Raw genomic sequence first — 25,907 nt, 5'->3', positions numbered from 1 at the left:
GGCTTGTTTTTTGGTTATGTTTGCAAAATTTATTAAAAAGTTTCGTTATAATTATTTGTTTTACCAAATGTTGTTGGCATTGTATTTATTTGTTTAAAATGTTTATTATTTGTATATATATTTAATTATTTGTTTGTTTAAATTTCATTTTTTAAAATTGTAAAAGAAATGTCTTGAGTACATTAAATATCTAGTTAATTAATTAGTTGATATTATACATTTCAATGTATGTTCGATTGATATTGATTGATTGATTGAATAAATGATTGATTGAATAAATGACTGATTGAATGATTGATTAATTGTTATTAATATCTACTTGAATGGGTTTCAAGTCACTGTAGCAAAAGTAATGAAACATTCTATTTTGCTATGATAGTGCTTGTCACAATAAAAAATATTAAATAAATGTATATACTGAAATATAAATAGATGTATAAATATCAATAATCTTAACATAATACAGCATTTCTTCTCAAATTTTCATCTTGCATACACCACCACACGCACCCGTGTATGCTGTGTGTGCGTGTGTATGTGTGTGTGCGTATGTGTGTGTGTGCACGTGTCGAAATAAGATTTTTGTTAGATGATTTTAGTTCAGTTTAGATTTCTGACTTTTAATTATAATATAACCATAATTTTTGTCATTTTTTTTCCTTCAGTCTATTATTATATATTATATTTATCAAACTTTTTTGCTATCACACTGCATATTATGTATGTCTGTTTGTGTGTGTGTGTGTGTTGTGTGTGTGTGTGTTGTGTGTGTGTGTTGTGTATGCGTGTGTGAATTTGATTTTGAACCGAATTAATAAACAAATTATATTAATTTTTGTTATATGCCAAATAAATCAGTGTGGTTTCCAACTTAGTTTGTTGACGTTCCTTTTATCTAGTTATAACGATGATGACGATGATTAAGGATGATATTATCGTCCGTAATGATGATGATGATGAGGATATCGTCCGTGATGATGATGATGATGATGATGATATCGTCCTTGATGATGATGATGAATTATCAGTAATGATGATGATGATGAATCGTCAGTGATGATGATGATGTGTCGTTGATGATGATGATGTGTCGTTGATGATGATGATGATATCGTCCGTGATGATGCTGATGATAAAGAGGTTGATGATGACGATTATTAAGAGTTTAATGATCGAATGTTTACATCAACATCACCATGTTGGGCCATGATGACGTCAGCATCCGTGCCATAGTTCCTAATTGATAAGACGGAGAACTATGTGTACTTTTTCTTATTTTATCCACTGAACGTACACGCGCGTGTGTGTGTGTGTGTGTTTAATATGTGCGTGTGTGTGTGTTTAATATGTGTGTGTGTGTGTGTGTGTGTGTTTAATATGTGTGTGTGTGTTTAATATGTGTGTAACTGTGTGTGTGTGTGCGTGTAAATAGTATGTGTAAGTGTGTACGTGTGCTTTGTAGCAGTTCAAAATACGTCGTTGGTTCTAATCAGTGCGTGCATATCTTTATGCTAATGAGTCTTAATTTATTCATACTTTTAATTTATTCATACTTTTAATTTGTTCATACTTTTAATTTATAATTCTTAATTGCGCTCCTAATAAAGTTTTACTGCTGCTAAATAATATTAACGAGCGTTTTATAGGAATAGTTGTATAATAAAGTGCTGTTCTTGAATGTGTATAGAGGTACCGTGTGATTGTGGGTATATCTTAATACCTCTTTGTGTATTTACGAGTTTGTTCATGGATGAATTTGTTTCCGTCTGGGTATGTGATGATTGTGTTTGTGTGTATGTACGTGCTTCTATTTGTATGTGTGTATGTGCGTGTACTTGTATGTGTGTGTATATGTGCATATGTGTGTGTGGTGTGTGTGTGTTAATGTTTTTATATCTTGCTCACAAAAACCGTAAGACAAAACTTCGTGAGAATGATAAACTTAACTTTTTTTAAGATTTGAAGCAAATGCTGATCATATTATTTTGTTAAAATATTATACAAAGAAATAATTATTGCAATGTATAATTTAAACATATATTGAAAAAGAAGTTTTATTAATTAATATCTCAATCTAAATTATTTCCTAAGTATTTATCAGATATATTAATTGAACCTAAACGCCCCGGTTTACCGTCGTCTTCTTCCCGCTTTTTCTTAACTCGTGTTAAACACTCTTTTGCCAAATCTGCTTTTTCTGGTCCTTTTCTCTGGAACTCTCTACCTACTTCTCTGACTACTTCTCCATCACTTGCGAAGTTCAGAGCGGATCTCAAGACCCATCTGTTTTCAAAATTCATTGAGGAGCGCTGTTGAACATCGCGGAAATAGCGCTTTATAAGCTAATTGATTGATTGAAAATTGATTGATTGATAATGTATTTTAATTAGAATAAATAAGATAATTGGTGTTCTTTGTATTTTAATTTTTATAACGGCTACATTGCAAAAATTAACTTTGTCATATGCCATCGAAGCAGTAACAAAGAATTGTGTATCTATATAATGAGTTGCCCCATACTACCTGCTATTTTATGTACTTCAGATTTACAGCTCTACAGACTCGTGCACAATTTTTTAGATTAATAAGAATTAGATTCGAAGTTTAGAAAAATGTCTGAAGCAGAAAATGAGAATGTTCTTCTGAGTGAGAAATCGATCAAGATACCTACAGAGGACTTTTTTGGATTTAGGAGTCTCTTGTTGTTTGATCACATCTTCTACGTGAGTGGAGATGAAGTGTTGGATGAGGAGTGCTGCATGTGTTGCGAGCCACTGAAGAGCTCTCCAGATGCGGTCTACCTAAGTCTCTGTCGTCATCAGTTCCATCTCGATTGTTTGAGGAAGTTGTTTCTGAGGCGGTTCCCACACGTCTGCCCTTACTGCAAACACATATATGCTACTGATTACAGAAACCTGGATGAAGGACTGCTACATACAGAAGTTTACAAAAATGAAATTCGAATGAGTTTTGAAGTCAAAGAATACAAGTGTGTAATTACATTTGAGAATGATGAAGACACCGAAACTCTGGCGGGCCTTTTAATGAAGGCCTTTCAAAGACAATTATTGACAAAATCCGTCCTGGAAACCTTTATCAACTCTCATCCAGATGAGCAAATTGACGTCATTAAAACCACATTGAAAGATAAAAACGTCGTAGAAAACAAGGTCAACGAAAACTTGGATGATTACGACCACCAGAAAGATGAAGACGAGAAGAGAAACATCAGTCTTGATGCCGATAACATAGAACTGACTGAAGATCAGTGGTTCGGCGAAGATTGGTGTGATGCAGTTGAAGCTGGAACTCCACAAGGCCAAGAAGGCAATGCAATTGAAGTTATAATTTCACAACGCCAGAACGATGCCAACAACATTGACTTTGACCTCTTCGAACCTATTGACCCTTTGCCGGAATGGATTGTATCGACCCATTATAATGGATGGGATATATGATTGACGCTACATGCATATCAGGAGCGCGATATGAGCGAGGCATTACTATTAATCGTCATTAGCATATAACTTTTCTTTTGGCACCCCTGCGTTGTTTGTATTTTAAATATATTTTGTCTGAATATCTGTCTGTCTGTTTGTCGTTCTGTGTTAACTCTTCGGGAATGCGTTTACTTCGACTGAGTTTTCAAACTAGCTATAACATCTTAATAAAGTTTACTAAAATAAAGTGAATGATCGAACGAATGAATATAATGAATGAATAACCGCTTTAAAAATGGTTCAAGTTAAATGACGTCATACGCGATTACGGAAAATTTTGAAGAATCTTCTTATCACTAGCATCGTGTGTAGTAGGCTACTTATAATTTAAAAGAATACGATGATGACGTAAGCGATAAAAATGATGATAATGATTATGATTGCAAGATATATAGCGTTGTAGAGATTTGTATGATATATTTAGTTAGATCATTGATTGGCTAGCTGTTTGAAAGGTCGTTTTATATATTGCCTTTGTCGTTGATAAGTAAGTTTAATTAATTTGAATTTGAATTGCTAACTGATTGTTATGGGTTTTTCCGATTGACTCGTCGTAAATTTTAAGTAGAAAGATGGCGTGTGAACGTGTCGGTTGCAGACGTTCAGCGCGGCATTTCGCAGGTGAATTCTGAATTCTTAAACAGAAATAAACGAAATGAAAAAAAAATCGAATACCGAATTTAAAGAAATTTTTTATATTTTGCCTGAATGGTAAAGTCAATAATAAATAAATCCTTATTTAGAAATATAAAATATAATAATAACAATAATTTTAGTTAATTAATTAATATTTATTAAAATCAATTATAGTTATAGCTAAGACTATTATATTGAGCCTTACTTGGCAAGGCTCCAAAGGATTAATGATTCAACTTTTTTTTCTGAGACTTTTCTTTTTTTTAAACTGCTAATAATCTAGACAAAAAATTGTAATTTCTTATCAAGAATAGAAATGGTGGTAGTAGTAGTAATAGTAGTAGTAGTAGCGGTAGTAGTCGTAGCGGTAGTAGTCGTAGTAGTAGCAACAGCTGCTGAGGCAGTAGTAGTAGTTTTAGTAGTAGTGGTAATAGGTATTGTCAGATATGATTCTATTTATTTTACTTATACAAACTCATGACAAAAAGTTTAACGTTTAACCACCACAGAAACACAAAACAACGTACAAATGCATATTTGTAGACAAAATTTAACATTTGTGATCATTTCATTCTTTCATTTCATCTTACAGTTAAGGCTATCGCTTGCAGTTGAACCAGGTCTCTTGCAAACTGATCTCATTTTTCTGGGTTTTTTTTACCTTTTTTTTATTCATTTATTTGTAAATAGTTATAATGGGCATTCACATTAAAAGGTGCATTGAAATATTTTATTTCTCAAACGTTGTCACATTCACATAGCACGAAACATTGGGAAATATTTGAAAGTTAAAATAAATTAAACTTGGCAAAGAAGCAACAACTTCTGAGAAGATTTCTTTCCAAATTCATTTGTGACTTTTACTTAATAAGAATTTCTGCTAGCAATGGAAACAGTAGTAGAAGCACCGGCAACTACAGTAGCAGCAGCAGTAGCAGCGGTAGCTGTAGCAGCAGCAGCAGTAGTTGTTACTATAGTTATACTGTCAGATCCTAATTCATATAATACATACACATAGCCAACCAGCATGCATCTATATGTACGTGTCAATTTAACACACACACACGTACACACATACACACACAAACATACTCACACACACAAATACATTCGTTTAAAAAATGCTTTGTATAAACACGTTTATTAATGTGGAAAATATTTCCATTGAATATCTCTGCTAAGCTAGCTTTATCTGGCCATATGGTAATAGTAATTACTCTTATGAATACATAATTGCGTTAAGCGTTAACCGTTTATGCAATTATAATAATTATTTATTATTTACTTATTATTATTTATTTATTATTATTGTTATTATCATTATTATCATAATAATTTTTTGAAATTATTTTGGAATTGGTATCAAATTACTGAGAGAGCTTGAGTTTTTAATTGAGTTTTTTGCGCGGTTAATGTTACCTTTCGACTATTGTTACTTTCATTATTATTATTATTATTATTATTATTATTATTATTATTATTATTATTATTATTATTATTATTATTATTTGCATGCATTCGTCTAATAATAATAATAATAATAATAATAATAACAATATATAAAATGATATTATAAATAGTAGTAAAAATAATAAATTTTATATACTGTCCCTGGACAAAGTGTCTCTTTTTAATCTATATGACCGCATTTTGACGACATTTTGACCAATGTACTTTCAAAATTTATATGTATATATCTCTATCTCTATCTTCTTCTCTCTTTCTCTTTCTTTGCTTTATCGTTTTCTCTCTCTCTCTCTCTCTCTCTCTCTCTCTCTCTCTCTCTCTCTCTCTCTCTCTCTCTCTCTCTCTCTATTTATATATATATATGTTTGTCCTGTGTGTGTAGGTATTGACACATTCATTGAATTCTACAGATATTGGTATTTGAGTTGTCATCGTATATTCATCATTTTATCTTTGTAAACTTGTTTAGCGTGTTTGTGTGCGTGTATGCGTCTGTGTGTGTGTGAGAGAATGTGTGTGGGAGTGTGTGTGTGTGTGTGTGTGTGGGAGTGTGTGTGTGTGTGTGTGTGTGTGTGTGTGTGTGTGTGTGTGTGTGTGTGTGTGTGTGTGTATGTACGTGTTTATAGAAAGTACTTTCAAGTTTATCATTTTATTTAAATTTTTTCTATTATCTTCGTTCTGCTGATGTTTTTATTGCCCGCCTGCTATTGTTTTGTTAGATGGAGTATGTTTAGCACTTGTGTGCGTGCACTTTATAGGCGTGTGTATGTGTACGTACGTACGTGTGCGTGCGTGTGTGTGTGTGCGTGTGTATGTGTACGTACGTGTGCGTGTGTGTGTGTCTGTAAACGTGTGTGTGATTTTATTTCTACTATTTAATTAAATATCACAACACAACTCGAATAAGCTGCGTATCCGTAAAGATTTTCGAACATATCTTGACCGAAATTTCTTTCTGCGAAATGATAAATGATACATAAACAAGACTTACTTAATTATTTAAAGTTATGTGCGAGTGTGAGTGTTTGTGTGTGTGTGTGTGAGTGTGTGTTGTTTGTAGTACGAATCTTCTAATGAGGAAAAAACTATGTTATTTATTTACCTTCCAAGAAATTCGAAAATTGCTGTGGAAATTGTACGTAAATTGTACAGTGCCAGCGTATACACACGTAGTACATGCAAGTACAAGTATACATTTGAATACTAATATAAGTAATTTATAATTTTTAGTAATGTTACTTGAAACAAATTCTACCAGGTACCTTGCGAGATTTCAAATCACTTAGATCTAACACCACAGAAAAGTTTCTACATCCTAATCCACCGTGTAAAGGTATTTCCTTACTTGATATGATGTGTGTTGTTGTTGTCTGTGTATGTGTGTATGTTTGTGTTTATGTGTGCTGTTTAAATATGGATGTGTGTTTGTGTGTGCTGCTTGAATATGGTTGTGTGTTTGTGTGTGCTGCTTGAATATGGTTGTGTGTATGTGTATGTGTGTGCTGTTTAAATATGGTTATGTGTATGTGTGTGCTGTTTAAATATGGCTGTGTGTATGTGTGTTTGTATGTGCTGTTTGAAAACGGTTGTGTGTATGTGTATTTGAGTTTATGTGTACTGTCTAATGAATGTGTGTATATGTGTTTGTCTGGGTTGCTAAAAATAATTTTCCGTTTTATTAGACCATCGTTACTATTGTTTTCAGATGTGTAATGGGCTAGGAATATGTGAGAAATGTCAAACAATCAGTCTGTCCATGAGAAACCATTTCAAACAATCATCATTTGCTAAATACCTGTCATGGTTCGTTGATTGATTTCGTGTAAAACACATACAAAAACTCACATGTAATTTCACATGTAACATCACGTGCACTTAGTGGCACGCACACACATACAAATAAATATAATAATTTGTTTGTGTGAGTGTATGTGTGCGTGACTGTATCTGTGTGCAAATGTGTGTGTGTGTGTGTGTGAATGTTTATGTACAAATATATGCACGCCACTTATAATAATTTTCTATCTCTGTATCAGTAAAATATTTTTATTTAAAATTGCTACCAAACTGAAAAAAAACTAAAAAATAAAATAAGCCATTAGGTATACAAGAGAGAGAGAGAGAGAGAGAGAGAGAGAGAGAGAGAGAGAGAGAGAGAGAGAGAGAGAGAGAGAACAAAAGAAAAGAGAGAAAGAAAGAAAGAAAAATTTTAAGAAAAGAGGATGGAAAAATGAATGGGAGGATGATAGGGCGAGTAGCATTTCATCATTCCATTCATACAACCGAACCGAATATTATAATTGGTTTTACTTTTTCCGCCGGCATATCGAGTTACAGTTGGAAGAAAAGTGGACTACATACGTACATCACACACCCACACACACACGCAGACACACAACACACACACAGATACACACAGACACACACACACACATACAGATTTATGCATTTATGTGCGTGCAAATTGGCAGAGCGTCAGATGATATTCAGTTATTGTAAGCATAAAATGGTTTTATTTGATTCGTATTGTTTGTACTAGACGGGTATTATAGACAGATTTTTGTTACTGATAAATAAATAAAATTAGTGAATAAAATTGAAATATACCTGATATTGTTAAATCGAAACATCGTGTGTCATCATTAATTTTAAATAGTTCAGATGGTGATGATGGTGAGGATGATTGTTAGTGGTGATGCTGACGACGATGACAGCTAAGATGAAAATGACGTCATCGTACGTTGATAATGATGGTTATGATGATGCTGGTGATGACGTTAATAGCAATGATGTGAATAATGTTTATGTGATCATCATCAAATATTTGCTTTTATTTTTCATCCATCAGAATTTATCTTCCTAATCATCATCTTCTTCTCTCCCTCTCCATCATTTTCTTCATCAACCGTCTGTCTCATTATTTTATAGCACGGTTACTCACACACGCACGCACACTTATTTATATATACACATACACACATACATTTGTACGTTTGTGTGTACACACGCACACACACACACACACAAATATATATATATATATATATATATATATATATACATACATAAATACATACATACATACATACATACATACATACATACATACATACATACATACATACATACATACATACATACATACAACTCTTAGTTGTTGAGCATTATATAAGTAGTTTTATCAGTAGTCAGCCACTTGCACATTTTGTCCTTTTTACCATTTCTCCCGCTGGTTCGATTACTCATTCAGGTTTCCCAAAGGTCATCTGTAAAGAATTTTGAAGAGTTTCTTGTGAGTTTTTCCATTGTTTATTTGATTTCTAAGTTTCTTTCATAATTTATTTGATTTTACTGTTTGTCACTTTTCTGTTTGTCTTGTTTATATCTTATTTTCATTTTGATTTTATTTCATCAAACAATGTTTTTTATTTAAATAATTTCTGATATGAGTCCAAGCATTCTGCATTTTAAAGCAGACAAATTAATGTATCTGAGATTTATTTTGAAAAGTCAATGGACATATTAAAAATTGATTAACTTAAAAAGAGAAATATTTTTAAAACTGATGATTTTTTTTTTCTTCATCTTTATGTTATATTTTTTTCATGAATTTTTCACTCATAATTTTAAACATAATTTCATTTTCATTTTTAACGACATTTTTTCTGGGATCTGTCTGATTTGTGTAGCTAAAATTAAAGTGTCATATCATCAGTTAAAGTTAGAGGAACATATTATTTGCTATTGAACTCTTTATTTAAACTATTAAACTTTATTTAAACTTATTTATTTATTTATTATTTAAACTTTATTTAAACTATTACGTTTAAAAGTTCTTATAGTAATTCAATTAAAACAATATTTACAATCATTTGGGATGTTTATGATGTTTAAATGTACGTAACTAAACAAACATGGTGACGTTTAGTTAAATATTCATGTAAATTTTAATCAGTTGTTCCTTATTCTAGAAAAAGTTATATTATTATCAACTAAAGCACTTGAAACAATTATCATCTCTATACTATACCGTTATATATATATATGTGTGTGTGTGTGTGTGTGTGTGTGTGTGTGTGTGTGTGTGTGTGTGTGTGTGTGGTTAATTTGAATTTTGGTGTATGTGATCATAGTTTAACTTTGCGTGCGTGTGCGTGCATGTGCGTATGTGTGAACATTAACTAATCACACACATGCATATTTATATACATGATATCATATAGCACGATACGTACAGTCAGTAGTTGTATGTATTTGTAGTTGAATACTTTAATATTTTTGCAGAGTGGTTTTTGAAATAACTTATTAGAACGATCAAAGTTAACAGTTCAAAATGTTTTCGTCTCAATTACAGCACACGCACACACACACATACATATGTACGTACGTTCGTTTATCTTGATATGCACGTACATTCAATCACCTACGCTTATACAAACACGCAACATGAACGTATGTGCATTGTACATACAATTGTTCAACAATCTCTTTATCACTTAACTAAGAGACGATGATGAAGATGACGATGGTGTAAACTATGATGATGATGAAGAAAACGACGATGATGATGAACGTAATGATAGTGACTAAATGATGATGAAGACGATATAAATGAGATTGAAAATTATGATGTCAGCTGTTTTGTGATGTCTTTCTGAGTAAGATTTAAAAAAATTTGCTAAAGACATACACAGCACATGTGAATACAACTTAACTCAGAAACATTGCACGTGAGAGATGGGCATCTCTGTGCTTTTGAACCCGGTTACTGCAACAGCAGGACCAAGCGTCTTAACCATCACGCCAGCCAATATCCGCACAGACGTGCAAACACACACATGACCACTGTCCAGCATACATACATACGCACATACATTTGAACCGCCCAAGTCAATTAATTACCATTATTCATATCGGCGTTTGTCGCCACGTGATTTTAAACATGGAGAATTTAATTTGCATAAGAGCGCTTAACTCATATGTAAAGAGAAAATAAAAATCGGGTATACAATGTATCGTACATGCATACTATAATGCAACTTAAGTACACATTCGATTTGACTAGCTATGTATAAGTGTATTGTACATACGTATTTATTAACATTTTCGTTATGTAAAAATTAGGTCATCAATTTTGAAGAACTAGTAAACACTTGAAAGGTTTCTCTCTCTACATTTTGAATTTAGAACAATGCATTTATTCTTTGGCAAAGTTGAAATAATGTCTACATAGGCTAGCCTAAATCCGGGTTAGTTTGCACCTGAAATCGATTTAAGCGATTAAGATGGTGTAATTGTCAAGATGCCTGGCACTGACGTTACTCTGACCATGTTCGACTGCAAACAGATCTCCACCTTTCACACGCAATGTGTGTGACGCCTTGATCTACGTGTATTTATATTTATAAAAAGAAAATAAAAGAGAAAAAAGTCAATAGAAACATGATAAGAAGTGAAAGCCAGCCAGGCTGTATAAGAAGATCACTTGAAATTTTGATTCGTGATCATACAAGCCGGTCCTCTTCAGCTATTCAAATCTAGGAATTAATTAGTTGGCGAGCTTGTTGGCGATTGTTGCTGATGAAGTTGCTGCTTTTGTTGAGTTGCTGTTGGTGGTGATGATGATGTTGGTGATGATGACGTTGATGATGATGACGGTGATGATGATGACGGTGATGATAATGGTGATGAGGCGTGTGTGGGCCGCTGCTGGCCAGGCAGGCGGTAAAGTGAATAGGTAGGGAAAAAGAAAAAAAGATTAAGAGAGAGAGAGAGAGAGAGAGAGACAAAAAATGGGAGTAGGAGAGGAAAGAAATTGAAGTGTTTAGACATATAGGCCGGTTAAATACTCGCCAACCAAGCTTCTAACCTAAACCATTCAATTAATAGCCTTCCTATAAACCGATGTGTTGTTGATTATGAATAAACATTGAAAATGAAATGAATGTTGATTATGAATAAACTTTGAAAATGAAATGAATGAAAATGAAACGAATAAATAAATAAATAAATATTAAGAGAATGGGAATAGAAAGACAGTAAGAAAGAGAGAGAGAGAGAGAGAGAGAGAGAGAGAGAGAGAGAGAGAGAGAGAGAGAGAGAGGTGGGTTAAATAGGTGAGTAAACGAAGGTTTGTACTTTTGACATTCACTGAATAATAACTTCACTTAAGTCCCACAGAATATTAACTAACTCGCTCTTGACGCGATACTTAGAATTTTTTCATATTACTTGGTGAGTGAGAACGCAAACGTATGTCGCTGTAGGCAAACATATTTATAATTTTAGAAATACATACGCGCACACATACAAAAAACTTACAAACAAACATACACACATACAAACATACATACAAACAAACAAACATACAACAAATAGACAATTACATTTAATAATATGGGTAGCTTGTTGGGGCGAAGATTGGATTTCAATTGGAAATTTCAGAAAATGAGTGGACCATAATTCTTATTTTAAGTGTATTTGGCTCTGAGTTTTTATATGCATGTGTGTGAGTGTATGTTTGTTTGTTTGTCTGTTTGTTTGTTTGTCTGTTTGTTTGTTTGTCTGTTTGTTTTTTTGTATCTATACATGCATAATATCCTGTTGCAGATAGATTTATCAATTCAAACTTTTGAACAAGCCCTTAGTTTTTGATAAAATAAGTCATCAATACATATTACATATACATACATATAAACACACACACACACACACACACACACACACACACACACACACACACACATACTTGCATGATTGGACATTATTTAGTGTGCGTGTGCATGTAATTATGATGTTAGTAGCAGCGTTTTTAATTGGACTGGCGTGTAAATATTATTATTATTATTATATTATTATTTATTATTATTATTATTATATTTAATTAGCGTTTCTACAATTATTATTATTGATAGATCAATGAAAATGCTGGTTGATGCTAATTCACTGATAAACTTTAATACGCTAAATTTGTGCAGTTTGGCGTCTGTATGTCTGTGTGTTTGTATATGTGTGTGTGTGTGTATGTGTATAAATATGCGTGTGTGCGTTTGCTTGCGTGCGTGCGTGCGTGTGTATGTTTGTGTGTGGTGAGTATGTGGTGTGTGTAAATTTTTGAGAGCTCCAAAATAAAAATTCAAAGAGCAGATAAACGACATTAAATCATGCAAATACTTTAAGTAGATATATTTATAGGTAAAACTTTTTAGACAATAAATTTTTCAGATAAAATCTATAAAAAAACTTTTTGATCGATTTTGACCTTTAACCTTTTTTTAACCATTATCAGCAGACCACATATTATCTCTTCAATGTTTTATCTAAACCGTTTTCCGTGCGGAGGGGCATTTATGGATTATTATTTTGGGCGATTTCATAAATCATTTCTAAAAAATTTCGTAATAATTCTCGCTAAAAAAAAGAATATACTGCGAAAATTATTATAAAAATTGGTCGTTATCTGATTTTAATATTTGCTTTGGTTTCAATTATTAATTGCTATGTTATGAATGTTATAATGACTCTTAGAAAATCAAACTTCAGTAATTTGCATTCTAAGTTAAACATTTAGTAGAAAATTTCATACTTTTCCAAAAAAAAATTCAATAGGATTCAGACGAAACAATTGAATATTTATCTCATTGGTCAAATAGTTCAACAGTTCCACCATTCAATCTTTCCGATTAATTCATTTTATTACCACAAAATGATTTCAAGTAATTATAATCTAATTACAATAAATCAAGTTCAAGTTAAGCAATTCTAATTTATATATAACAGGCATGATTGGATTATGCATATCCAGAGGCTTTAAACAATTGGTCACACTCATAGGTCTGATCCGGAAAAATTTTTTCTCTAATATTTTTACCATTTTTAGGCTGGCGGTTTTTTCATATCTGCCTTCTGGAATTTTATTTTTAGATCTTTACATAGGTAGAAACGTGTTATTTGTAATTTAATTATTCAATTAGTATTATATTTTAATTTTTGAATCAATTCAAATTCAATTTTATATTTTGGAATTGTAAATTTGTTGCTAAATCAACAGAAGATAACGTATTTGGACGGTTTGATTGATCAAATAAAAAGTTTAACTTTAGCAATTTTTTTGGCAAAATATGTTTAACCAGTTCGTTAAATGTGTGTTTAAATTGCAAATTTTTATAGTCTCTAATTGATTTATATATCCACTAGTGGTCTGATTTTACTTTGGCATTTCATATTTCAAAAATGTCAACAAAATTGATTTTGATGGAACTTTTCAATTTTTAAATTGTAAAAAAAACGGTAATTCAATCAAAATATTTTTTACGAATTCTCAAAATTATTAAAATTCACATACATTAAGATCAATAGCGCTAGTGAAAGCTTTAAAATATGAAACAAGTTAACTAAAAAGTATAGGTAATCCAATAATATTAACATGGTTGATGAACTTAGTATTTTATACTATCGATCAATCAATCAATCAATCGATCGATCAATCAAATCAAATCTGTATAATTTCTAACTTACAAATAATTTTTTTTTATTTTTCGATATCATTAGAGTTGCTTGTACATGCACGTACATATGGATCGCCCATATAGCAAGACTGTGTGACAATGCAAATCGTTATATATTCTATATCTAATCTTTTTGATAAAAACTTGACACACATAGATACACACATACACGTACGCACACACACACGTACGCACACATACACGTATACACAAACACACGCACATATATCAATATTTGTATGTCTGTAAGTCGTCAATGTTTGATACAATACACACACGATGGTTACATAAATTTGTTTGCCATGCAGTATAGCATATATAACTCATTTATTATAAACTGATTTACAAAATTATCATTCTTCACTTATATCAAATAGCGTTTTTGACAAACAATATGCTGTAAATAAGATATGCAATCATGTATGCGTGTCGGATGACATAGTACAGGGGTTGGCAAACTTTTTGTTGTGGGGGCCACATTGAAAACTATTTTACCTTTGAAGGGCCGCATATGTACTTGAATAGTAAATTTTTTCAACTTTTTTTTGGCAAACAAGGCCGCATAAAATAGCTTCGCGGGCCACGTGCGGCCGTAGTTTGCCCAACCCTGATGATATAGTATCATTAATAAATGTTTGCGTATGGATGGATAGATGATACAGTATCAGTAATGTTTGTTTGTATGTATGGATCGCTAATGTTTGTGTGTATGGATGATATAGTATCAGTAATGTCTGCGTGCATAGATTATATAGTATCAGTAATGTTTGTATCTATTGATGATATAATATCAGCAGTAACACGTTCATTCAATCATTCATTGGAATATTTTTCTGTTTGGTTTTGTGGTGACACCGCCTAAAATAATGATTTCAAATTAATATCTCTGCACTTTTGGTACTATTTAGTTAAAAAAATTAGCATTTAATTTATTTTTTCTCATTTTAAATCAAAAAACGCATTTCGAAAATTTAATTTTGACGTAGCTTTTTTGGCCCATGCCTCTTATTACTACCGTCATAATAATTCATTTGTTGATAATTCTACTGCCTCTGTCAATACTGTTTCAGATATCATTAATTTTGATACATTTAGTATTTATACTACTTAAATATTACTTAAATATTACTAAATTGCTAGCACTTTTAATGGTGTTGTTGGTTATATAATGATCATTGTTAGTGTCATAACTATTTATGTTGTTTAGTTATTTTTATTGTTCATATATTTATTTTTCAGAGTTATTATCATTTAATCATCATAAAATTGATAACGTGATAAGGAAAGCCGATAAGCTCGCAATTAACCAACAGTTTAAAACTATTATTTTTCATTTTAAAAGATAATGGACCTTGATAAAACAAAATTGTTTTATTCAATTAGAAATACTATTTTTAATTCGATCTTTTTAAAACCAAAAACCACCACAGCTGTTACACAGGCACCAAAACTTTTGAAACCAGAAAAATGAGTGAAGAACGAGTTATCACTTCAAGCACTCGCCGCGTCTACACCACAAACTCCGATGGCGCAAGTCTGTCGGGTGGTGCTGCCGGTGGCGAGAGCCTCAACATCAGCTACGGCAGTGGCGGTGGAGCGACACTCGTCTCCAACTACCGGCCAACTGTGGCCGCAAGAAGCGTCATCATTCAGAGGTCAGTCGGTGGAAGTTTGGGCGGTTCCGCCGGTGGCAGCAGTATCAAGAGGTCGTATCATTACAACACCGGGTCCTCGATGGGAATCGTCCCAAGTTATGCTCCCCTGGTTAACACGGGAGTGACCAGCGTGAAAAACAGCCGTGAGAAGGAGAAGAAGGATATGCAGGATTTGAACGAGAGGTTCGCCAGCTACATCGAGAAGGTCGGTGGCATCATTTTATGGTCTCATATCTCAGCAGCTGTATGATGCGTTGTGTTGTGTTACGTGTTGAAAGCTTTCTGTATTGTGTTATTGCCTTTTGCTGTCCGTGAAACGTTATAAATTATACGGCATAAATAACAAATATATGTTGGTCATTTATTCTAAACTAAAGGTGCGTTTCTTAGAGGCCCAGAACAAAAGGTTGAGCGAGGAGTTGGAGAAGTTGAAACAGAAGTGGGGTAAGGAAACGACCCAGATAAAGGTCATGTTCCAGGCCGAACTCGATCAAGCCAGGAAGGTTTTGGATGACGCGGAGAAGGAGAAGGCAAGATTGGAAATCAAAGTGGCCTCTCTCGAGGAAGTTAATCAGGAGCTGGTCACCAAGTTGGTTCACGTTTGTTGTTCGTTCGTGTTGCGGGTTATGGTAATGGTGGTAGTTGGTGTTCGTTTGTTTGTTTGTTGTTTCCATGAAATTTGGTTGTTGTTGTTGGTGGTGTTGTTCTTTTATTTCATTTGCGGGTGAATAAGAGGTATGGTATAGTAGTATCAATACAACATCTCTATCAACTAAACCCGTTTTGAGTGAGTACATCGCCGGCTACAAAAAATTTCTAGTCATATAAATTGTATTCAGAGTGAAAGTCAAACTTTCTCAAAGGTTCAGTACATGGAAATGTAATAACAAACGAACGAACGAACTTACGCGAGCACAAACATAAATATTTATGACGAACTGCACTCATGCAGTCAGTTCACAAAAGAAGTTTCACAAGAATTAGTTGACGGTATGATGATGGTGAGGATCTTAATATTCCTGGTGATGGTTTTGTGGTAGCTAATAAGATTGTCTTCATCTAAGTAGTGATCACACAATCTTTGATTTAATGGATGCTATTGATGTATCTAACTATATCATTGTTGTCACTGTTATTGATGTGTTTTTGCTTAACATTTTCAGAAAAAAATCTCTGCTGATGTTGTACTAACATCATAAAAAGGATTTGCATATGTACTAATACAATACAACTATTCAGTCAGTCATATCATGTCTTATATAACGCTGACTGGCTTGTGGGACACACCCATACAGATGCTAAAATGTATGAAATGTTTACACTAGCTCATCCATACACGCGTGCACGCACACGCTAATGTAAACACATTCCTCAAGCACAAAATCACGTGAAAATGATTTCATTGATTCGAAAATTGAACTAAATTAGCAATTATTATTTGATTATCAATTCGTTAAAAGTTAATTTAAACATAATAATGAAGTTCACTTCAATTATTCCGGTACAATACCCCCCTCAAATTAAAAACACCCGTGTATAGAAAATTACACAGACATACGCACGCGCACACACGCACGCGCACACACACACATACACGGGGAATGTATTCGTTAAGTCTGAATTGTGAAAATAAGAACACAACGATGACGAAGAAGAACAAAAAACTATGTCAACCAATCAGGTCCCTATCTCAGGATTTTCCACGTAAATGTGTGCATGTGTGTGTGTGTGTGTGTTGTGTGTGTATGTATCATATAGCAAATAAATAATATAATAATATAATATATGATAATATAGTACAATAAACCATGTGTGTGTGTGTGTGTGTTTGTGTGTGTGTTGTGTGTGTGTGTGTGTTTGTGTGTGTTGTATCATATAGAAGAAATAAGCCAAACTTCTTCTGCCATAATACTGGATTGAGGTCTATATTATTTTCATCAGTGTCGTCATCATAGTCATTTGTCATCATCATTATCATCGTCGTCGTCATCATCATCATCATTGAGTTGGTCGGTAGGTTTATGATGGTTTGGAAACAATTCAAGACCAAAGTTGATGAAGCTGACTTTTGTTCTTTTTTCCATTCCTCCATTCGTCTTTCAATTTCTTTCTTTTCGTCATTCACTGCGTTATGACTCACTCACTCACTCATTCACTCACTCACTCACTCACTAACTCACTCAAACACTCACTCACTTACTCACATACACTCACTCACATTAACGTATTTTATTATTCTGTTAGCGTCATTAAATTGAATGGGTCCAAAAATCGAGTTGTGCTTGCCTGCTACCTAGCTAGCTATAGGAGCAGCTCTGTTTCGCAAGTTAGTATTGATGATTTGAAGATTTCATAGCTAATTGAGAAAACCATTTGTAAAAAAAAGACTGAAAGAGAGAAAAACAGAGAAGAACATTGAAAGGGAAGAGAGAGAGAGAGAGAGAGAGAGAAAGAAAGAGAGATAAAACATGGAAGAAGATTTTGTGAATGAGACAGTTGCAGAGGGAAAAAGTGTAAAAGAGAGAGAGAGAGAACAAAAGAAAGTGTAAGTAAAAGGCGAAATAATGAAATAGAGAGTGTATATGTGGAAAAGAGAAAATGATTGAATGAGTGAGTGTGTGAAAAATTGAGAGAATGAATGAGTGGGGTGGGGTGGAATTTTAATAATTCATTTGTTTCATTTAATTTATTTCAATTCTAATTTTTTCGAACTCGTTCGTGCTTGCGTCTGTTTATTCAACTGACACAAACGAATTGAATGAATGAATGAATGAATGAATGAATGATGAAAAAAGACAGAAAAAAAGAACGAAAGAACGAATAAATAAATGAATGGAAAATGAATGAATGAATGGTGTTATGACTTATGTGTGCGAACTGATAATTTAAACAAATAATTAAAAGAAAAAATTAATGGAGGAATTAGTGGATGAACAGATGAACATTTGAATTAAATTACGATGAATGAATGCATGGATGAATGAAGGCATGAATGAACGAACGAATGAATGAAAAACCATTTACTACTAGCTTATTTAGCCCATCATATTTTAAGCAATATTAAAAACATCAATCAAAAACATTCAATCATAATAAAACTAGACATAAACAAAGACAGTAACGCAGCAAACAAATCACCATGAAACAATATACAAAACAAACCGACATACATTACCAAACAATAAACATACACACCACCACACAACACAACACAGTACCAAAACATTAACGTCCTATCAAAATGTCTTGATTAACGATAAACACATAATGTGTTTATGCTGGCTTACTTAAACAGCTGAAAATATAAACATTAAACATACACTCAAACAACTCACACAGACATACATACACCACGCATAGGCGTACATACATCCATTTACACACGTACATATATACATACATACACGCACACATACATACATTCATAGACACACATACATTTGCACACACACGCACACGCACAACATGTGTTTAAATTTGAAAAAGAAAGTTATTTAGGATGGCTGTTCCACTACACAAATATATATTGTGTATATATATATATATATATATACATATATTGTGTATATATATATATATATATGTGTGTGTATACAAACACATGTACACCCGCTAAATGTTATAAATAATAATTCGAGTTTATACTAATATTTCAAATGATATAAGCATGACGATGACGAATATGAAGATGATGATGATGAAGAAGAAGAAGAAGATGATGATGATGATGTAGATGATGATGATGATGATGAAATGAAACGATCCGACTTGAGATAAATAAAAGCTGGTAGGTAGTGACTAACGATGACTAACGGGATAAGGATGGTGACGACGACGATGAGGACACCGAAACTTAAGATGATGATAATGATAATGATGACGTAATGATGATGATGATGATGTTGATGATGATGATGATTATTATGATAATGGTGTTGTTGATGATTCAGTGAGACAGACAAAAGAAATTGTAAGAAGGCTAGCTGTTGTCTGTGTGCGTGTGTGTTTGTGTGTGTGCGTGTGTTTGTGTGTGCGTGTGTCTGCGTGTGTTTGGTCTGAACGAATAACTATTACATAAGTCATGATGACGGTGATGACGATCTTGGTATCTATGTTTCTTTATTCTATATTTTCACGTTTTCGATGCTGGTAATGACGATGATGATGATGATGTTGTTACAATGATGATGATGATGATGATGATGCTGATGATGATGATGACGATGTTTACGATGAAAATTGAGAAAAACTAATAATTACATCCATTGACTAAGCGGATGTCACTTCAGAGAGCAGATCAGACTGGTTGGTTCTCATTAACGGCTAAAAACTTGCGAAAAATAATAATTAAAATAATAATAATAACAACAACAACAACAATAATAATAATAATAACATTTGTAATAATGTGGGCATCGTTGACAAGTTTGTAAATAACCACATCAAAACATCTTCTACTTAAAGACAACTACATTAACACATACACAATAACAACAACAACAACAATAATAATAACAAAATAATACTAATCATAATAATATTTATTATAACATTAATCATAATAAAAACTGTCTGTCAAATCGCATTGGCGGAACTGCGTCCTTTCTAAATAAGTTTTCGACATGATGACGATCTTGGATATATGTACACTACATACACGTACACACACGTAAACACACATGCACACATACATAGGTACACACACGTACGTACACACACACACGCGTCGAAAATATATTTATAGGCGGTTTCTTACAAAAACGGCATTTAATCAACGACGTCATCTACCACGCACGCACACACACGCACGCACGCACACACACACAAACAAAAGCACACAAACAAAAGCACACAAACACATCTGCTAAATATCTCACTCTACGTCTTAAAAAATTTCATGACTCACGTGATTATCACGTGATTAATATCGCAAAAATGTAAAATAAAATGAAGAAGACGATGAAGATGGGAAAGAAAGAACAGATGAATATTATAGATAACGATCGTAATGGCTATGATGGAGATGATAAACCTGTGGAAAAGAATTTAAAAGACAAACAAACTTGCCTGTAGTTATCTTGATCGTTATGACGAAGACGACGACGATGATGACAAACGTGATGATTTGATAATGATAAAAATGATGTAATAATATGATGACGACGATGATGATTAGGGGATTGATGTGATGACTGTGACCTTCCAGAATAATGATGATAGATTACTGTTTTAATGTTAATAATGAGTGAAAAATTTTGTTTGATGTGAATCGAGTTATTTAACTTTTTACTCCAAAGGCATTTATTATGTTGAAAAATAAATTTATAAATGGTTTCAAAGAAAGAAGCATTTTGTTATAGCAGCTTTAGTTTTATTACTAATTTATTCACTCAGTTATTCTGTTATTTCTACATCCACACTTTCATTTGTGTTTTTTTTTATGTTTGGCGTGATTTTTCACTGTTTTTGACTGATTTGCATGACGACGACTCTTATCAATAAAGCAATAATATACAGTATTAAAACTTTAGTAACCTCATACTGTTTTGTTAGAAGTAGAAACGTGATTTTTTCTGATTTTTACTGTAGAATTTTTCTAAAAAAAAATAAAATTTTCCTCTTCCAGGTTCAATGAGCTGAACCAAGTGAATGATGATCTGAGAGCTAAACTGGACAGACAGAACCAACAAATTGTTGATCACGAGGGTAAGTAGCGGCAGAAGTAGCCACAACGACAACATCAACAACAACGTCAAAATCAACGTCAACATTTGCAACAACAAAAACAACACAACGACACAAGCACACACAAAAACACACACACAAACATAAACATATATATATGTATATACATATATATTATACGAATTATCTTATGTAGGAATAATAAATATTGAATGTCATAAATATAATATACAATATTGATAGATGAATTTTGAAATGTTAAAATCAAAATTTCAGCCGAGATCAGTTTGTTGAGAAAGAGACTCGAGGTCCTAGAGGGTGACAAAGAGAGAGACAAGAAGACCATTGCCAATCTCAACGTTGCTCTCAACAATGCTAGAATTGTTAGCTCTTATACGAAATTTTTTTTTAATTTTTTCTGTTGCTAAAATGCCAGCTATTAAATTCAATATTTTCTGAAATAATTTCACAAAACTATTCAAATAATTATCTAATTCTCTTTCTCAGAATTTGGACGAAGAAACTTTGAAGCACATTGACGCTGAAAATAGAAGACAGACCTTGGAAGAGGAGTTGGAATTCTTGAAGGGAATACATGAGCAGGTCGGTTCCTCTAATTAATTACTCATGTTTTTTTTATATAAAAATTATTGAATTTACAACTGGAAACACTATATTTTAATTAAATAAAATCAATTTTATGTTATTTATCCAATTTAGAAATAATGAGAACGAAAAATTTCGAAATGTAGGAGTTGAAAGAGTTGGCGGCCCTTGCCTACCGCGATACAACGGCCGAGAACAGAGACTACTGGAAGAACGAGATGGGCAGTGCCCTGAGAGAGATCCAGGAGCTGTACGATGATAAGTTTGAGTTCATGAGGAGTGAGATTGAGTCTTCCTACGAATCTAAGGTTCGTACATAGCGATTTCATATTCGCAATCTTAAAAAAATTATTTTTTATTAATCAAAGTTAAAATTATTTTAAAAATCCTAGTTAATCATTTTTTGAGTTTCAAAATCACTACTTGAATTTTAAACAATTTCAAAGCGATGATTACGACGGGTTATTAACAAGAGAAAACGACATATCAAATCTTCATTTTGCTTTCTCCAGATGCAAGAATTCGTGAGAGGAGCCACCAAGAAGGACATGGAGACGACGCACAGCAGAGACGAAATCAAACGTCTCAGAATCCAAATTGCTGATTTCAGAGACAAGGCCACTGACCTTGAAGGAAAGGTCAGCTATTATAATTTTATGAATCGATTTCGTTTCAAGTCACTCAATAGTTTTAGTCAATTGAAAGTTAAAATGAAAGACAGGTGAATATAATAAAATGATCGAATATTTAATTTCGAAACTTTTCAGAACGCGCGCTTAATGAATGAGCTGGAGATCTTGAAACGGCAAAAGGACGAAATGGAGCGTGAATTTGGTCTAGAGAAGATGAAGTATGAGGAAGAGATAACAAGGGTGAGGGCGGAGATGGAGGCAATCATGAGAGAACTGCAGGCCATCATGGACTCCAAACTGGGACTCGAGTTGGAAATTGCTGCCTATAGAAAACTTCTGGAAGGGGAAGAATCAAGGTAGGTGGTTTAGTTATTTATTACATGGCTGTTTTAAAACGCAAAATTTGCTTTTTCTTATTTTATTTTGAAAATTTTTTGAACTTTTTTACTGATTTTAAACCGAGCTTAATATTTTGAAATTATTTTTACATGTATTGACAACACTTGAAAAACAAAATTCAAATAAAAGACATAAAGGACATTTAAATAAAATAATTCTCCAGAGTTGGCCTGAAGCAGCTGGTTGACATCTACGCCTACGGAGGTAGTGGTGAATCTTCAATGATGGGTGGTGGTGGTAGCAGCAGTGCCATCGCTAGCGGCTCGTCGTATTCATACAGTTAGTTGAAACGCCTTCATTAACGTGTGCCATTCATTTGGTTAATGATACCCATTATTTTGTACACTTGTCTTTTTTCTCTCTTTTGCCAAATATTTCATTTATAATTTTGAAAAATGACTTCTCTGTATGAATGAATTTGTCAATTTTTTTTGTGTTGTACTGCAGTGAATTCCTCGTTTAAAGACGAGTAACATTATCATTTTTCATTAATACATTATTAGAAAAGACGCTAGAAAAATTAAAATGAAAAGATGAGATGCAACTTTGATTGCCCTATCCAGGTGGTGGTGTGAAGCATGGAGAGATACAAGCCAAGACGACATTCCAGAGGAGCGCCAAAGGTCCGACGAACGTTGGTGAGATTGCCTCGGACGGTAGATACATCGTACTCGAGAACAACGGAAAGAAGGCGCGTCGTCGTCTTTTTATTTTCAAATTTGTATTTTTCAAAATTATTTTTCTCTTGGTTTGCCTGGGCGGCATGATGGCCTAATGGGAAAAAGCTTTTTGTCAAGATTTACAGTTGCTGGGTTCGATTTCCAAGATATCCCGCCTACTGTATATAATATGTATGGTATGTTACTCTGCGGGCGGCATGATGGCCTAATGGGAAAAAGCTTTTTGTCAAGATTTACAGTTACTGGGTTCGATTTCCAAGATATCCCGCCTACTGTATATAATATGTATGGTATGTTACTCTGCACGCATAGCGCATCCACGTACGCTGTCTGATGAATTGATTAATAATTAATAATATCATGATAATTAAAGGTTGAGAATTTGGGCGGCTATAGATTGGTGAGGAACACTGATGATGTCGAGACCTTGAACTTCGTCCTCCCCGATATTAAATTGCACCCCGGGGATAAAATCACGGTAAGTTACGCATTATTTATGATAATGAGGACAATATTAATATTCATGTATTATGATAATGAAGTGAAGATAGCATTAGCATTCATAAATTGCGATAAGAAAGATGATGACAGCATGCATGTGTGGACGCTAAAAACGAACAAAAGAATGAATGGGCTCTTAGATAAACTACTGAGTCAAGAAATGACAATTTTTTTCAGCGTTATGGGATGATCAACGTTACATTATATGACAAAACCTCACAATTTTAAATAAAATTTGTAAAATTTGAAAAATTTGAAAAAAATGAGCCAAAACTTTTTAGTTGTGGGCCAGAGGCAAGAAGCCGCCCAACGCGCCGTCCTCTGATATTGAAACTAACGATGATAACTTCGGTGTCGGTTCGAATGCCGTCACTAAACTATGCAATGCAATGATGGAGGTATGATTTTGTTTCATTCATTCATTCATTCATTCATTCATTCATTCATTCATTCATTCATTCGTTCGTTCGTTCGTTCATTCATTCACTCATTCATTCACTCATTCATTCACTCATTCATTCACTCATTCATTCACTCATTCATTCATTCGTTCATATATTTTCTTATTTATCATGCAATATTTAGTTGATATTAAAATTATTTTATTTTCCCGCCAATCAGGAAAGAGCCGTCCATGTCCAGAAAACAGTTTACGGATAGTTGGAAGGCCATCTAACGTCGATGACGTCATTAGACATACGTCACACACAAGCCATGGACAAAGAAATAAATAAACAACTTTTATACGTATCTTTCGTATTTTTGAAATAAAAAAAATGTTTTCATAACATTTAAATTCTGATAGCTTGTTTCACTGAGACTTTTTTCTACTCTTATAAGCTTTACTAATAATGAATATTAATCAGTTTTTACTTAGTATTAATTACTTATTGCTAAGTAAAAGTAATCAGGTATTACTAATTAGTAATTAATTATTTATTACTGATTATACTCTACCATGACTAATAGATGATATTATTAAGAGGTGAATATTTTTTCTTAAATTTGTGATTGTATTTCAGTTTTGGTGACACTTGAATGAATAAATAATACGTGCCTTGCTTTATTTTCATCTGACATCAATGCTTCTTCCATTGGAAATAGTTTATAGAATTGTCAGTTGTGTGTGTGTGCTTCATCTCCCTCTGATAACGATTGAGAACTTTTTTGAGAGTAAATAAACGTCTTGAAACAAGTTTCAAATTTGTGTTTGCTGAAATTACCTCACAAAAAAACTTTAAAATGTAATTAAACTTGAAACTTTCAAAAAATAATTTTTAGATGTAATTAAACTTAAAATTTCCTGAATTTATAAAACACAAATTGTTTGATTGCAAGAGGATGATAACGCATCGTAGACAGCAGGCGAGAATTCATTGCGTTCGAACCCGGCAACTGCGACACAACTGGGAGGGGAATATGGAAAGGAAACATTTTTTGACGTATCTGCTTTGTTTCTTTTATTTTCGGTGGCTTACTGAAACCGAAGGTTGGCTTACTAGGATTGAACTATAGTCGACCTTTTTTTACATTATTTGATCATGTTAAAAATTTGTTTGCTTAAGAAATAAACGGCCTAAATAGATCAAAATTGTTATTTGAACAAGTAGCTTTATATCTTTATTATATTCAATGAATA

General features: G+C 33.0%; 3 protein-coding genes across 3 annotated transcripts; 2 read left to right on the top strand and 1 right to left on the bottom strand.

Annotated features, from left to right (window-relative positions):
• Positions 1–672: 672 nt before the first annotated feature.
• Positions 673–2,300, bottom strand: HELRODRAFT_180283 (hypothetical protein; the record flags this gene model as incomplete). The annotated part of the gene is made up of 3 exons (XM_009029597.1): positions 673–726; positions 1,196–1,284; positions 2,135–2,300. The coding sequence occupies 3 exons, from the start codon at positions 2,298–2,300 to the stop codon at positions 673–675; spliced, it is 309 nt and encodes a 102-aa protein (XP_009027845.1).
• A 312-nt stretch (positions 2,301–2,612) lies between these two features.
• HELRODRAFT_180282 (hypothetical protein) lies at positions 2,613–3,458 on the top strand (the record flags this gene model as incomplete). The annotated part of the gene is made up of 1 exon (XM_009029596.1): positions 2,613–3,458. One exon carries the CDS (start codon positions 2,613–2,615, stop codon positions 3,456–3,458), a length of 846 nt encoding a protein of 281 aa, XP_009027844.1.
• Positions 3,459–8,826: 5,368 nt separating this feature from the next.
• HELRODRAFT_186040 (hypothetical protein) lies at positions 8,827–25,471 on the top strand. Its single transcript, XM_009029595.1, has 14 exons — positions 8,827–8,895; positions 15,541–15,970; positions 16,143–16,354; positions 21,392–21,471; positions 21,727–21,833; positions 21,958–22,053; positions 22,203–22,364; positions 22,569–22,694; positions 22,824–23,044; positions 23,251–23,366; positions 23,651–23,778; positions 24,141–24,245; positions 24,550–24,666; positions 24,890–25,471. The coding sequence occupies exons 2-14, from the start codon at positions 15,578–15,580 to the stop codon at positions 24,926–24,928; spliced, it is 1,902 nt and encodes a 633-aa protein (XP_009027843.1). The 5' UTR covers positions 8,827–8,895; positions 15,541–15,577; the 3' UTR covers positions 24,929–25,471.
• The last annotated feature ends 436 nt before the right edge of the window (positions 25,472–25,907 follow it).

The sequence above is a fragment of the Helobdella robusta genome (genome assembly GCF_000326865.2).
Source record: "Helobdella robusta unplaced genomic scaffold HELROscaffold_60, whole genome shotgun sequence".
In the NCBI taxonomy this organism is placed as follows: Eukaryota; Metazoa; Annelida; class Clitellata; order Rhynchobdellida; family Glossiphoniidae; genus Helobdella; species Helobdella robusta.
Note: the sequence above shows the minus strand (reverse complement) of the source record. Positions and strands in the feature narration are given on the sequence as shown.

Coding starts and splice junctions, on each gene's coding strand:
- HELRODRAFT_186040 (XM_009029595.1), top strand. CDS start 15,578: ATGAGTGAAGAACGAGTTATCACTTCAAGCACTCGCCGCGTCTACACC. Junction 21,834..21,957: donor CTCTCAACAATGCTAGAATT/GTTAGCTCTTAT, acceptor TCTCTTTCTCAG/AATTTGGACGAAGAAACTTT. Junction 23,045..23,250: donor CTGGAAGGGGAAGAATCAAG/GTAGGTGGTTTA, acceptor ATAATTCTCCAG/AGTTGGCCTGAAGCAGCTGG.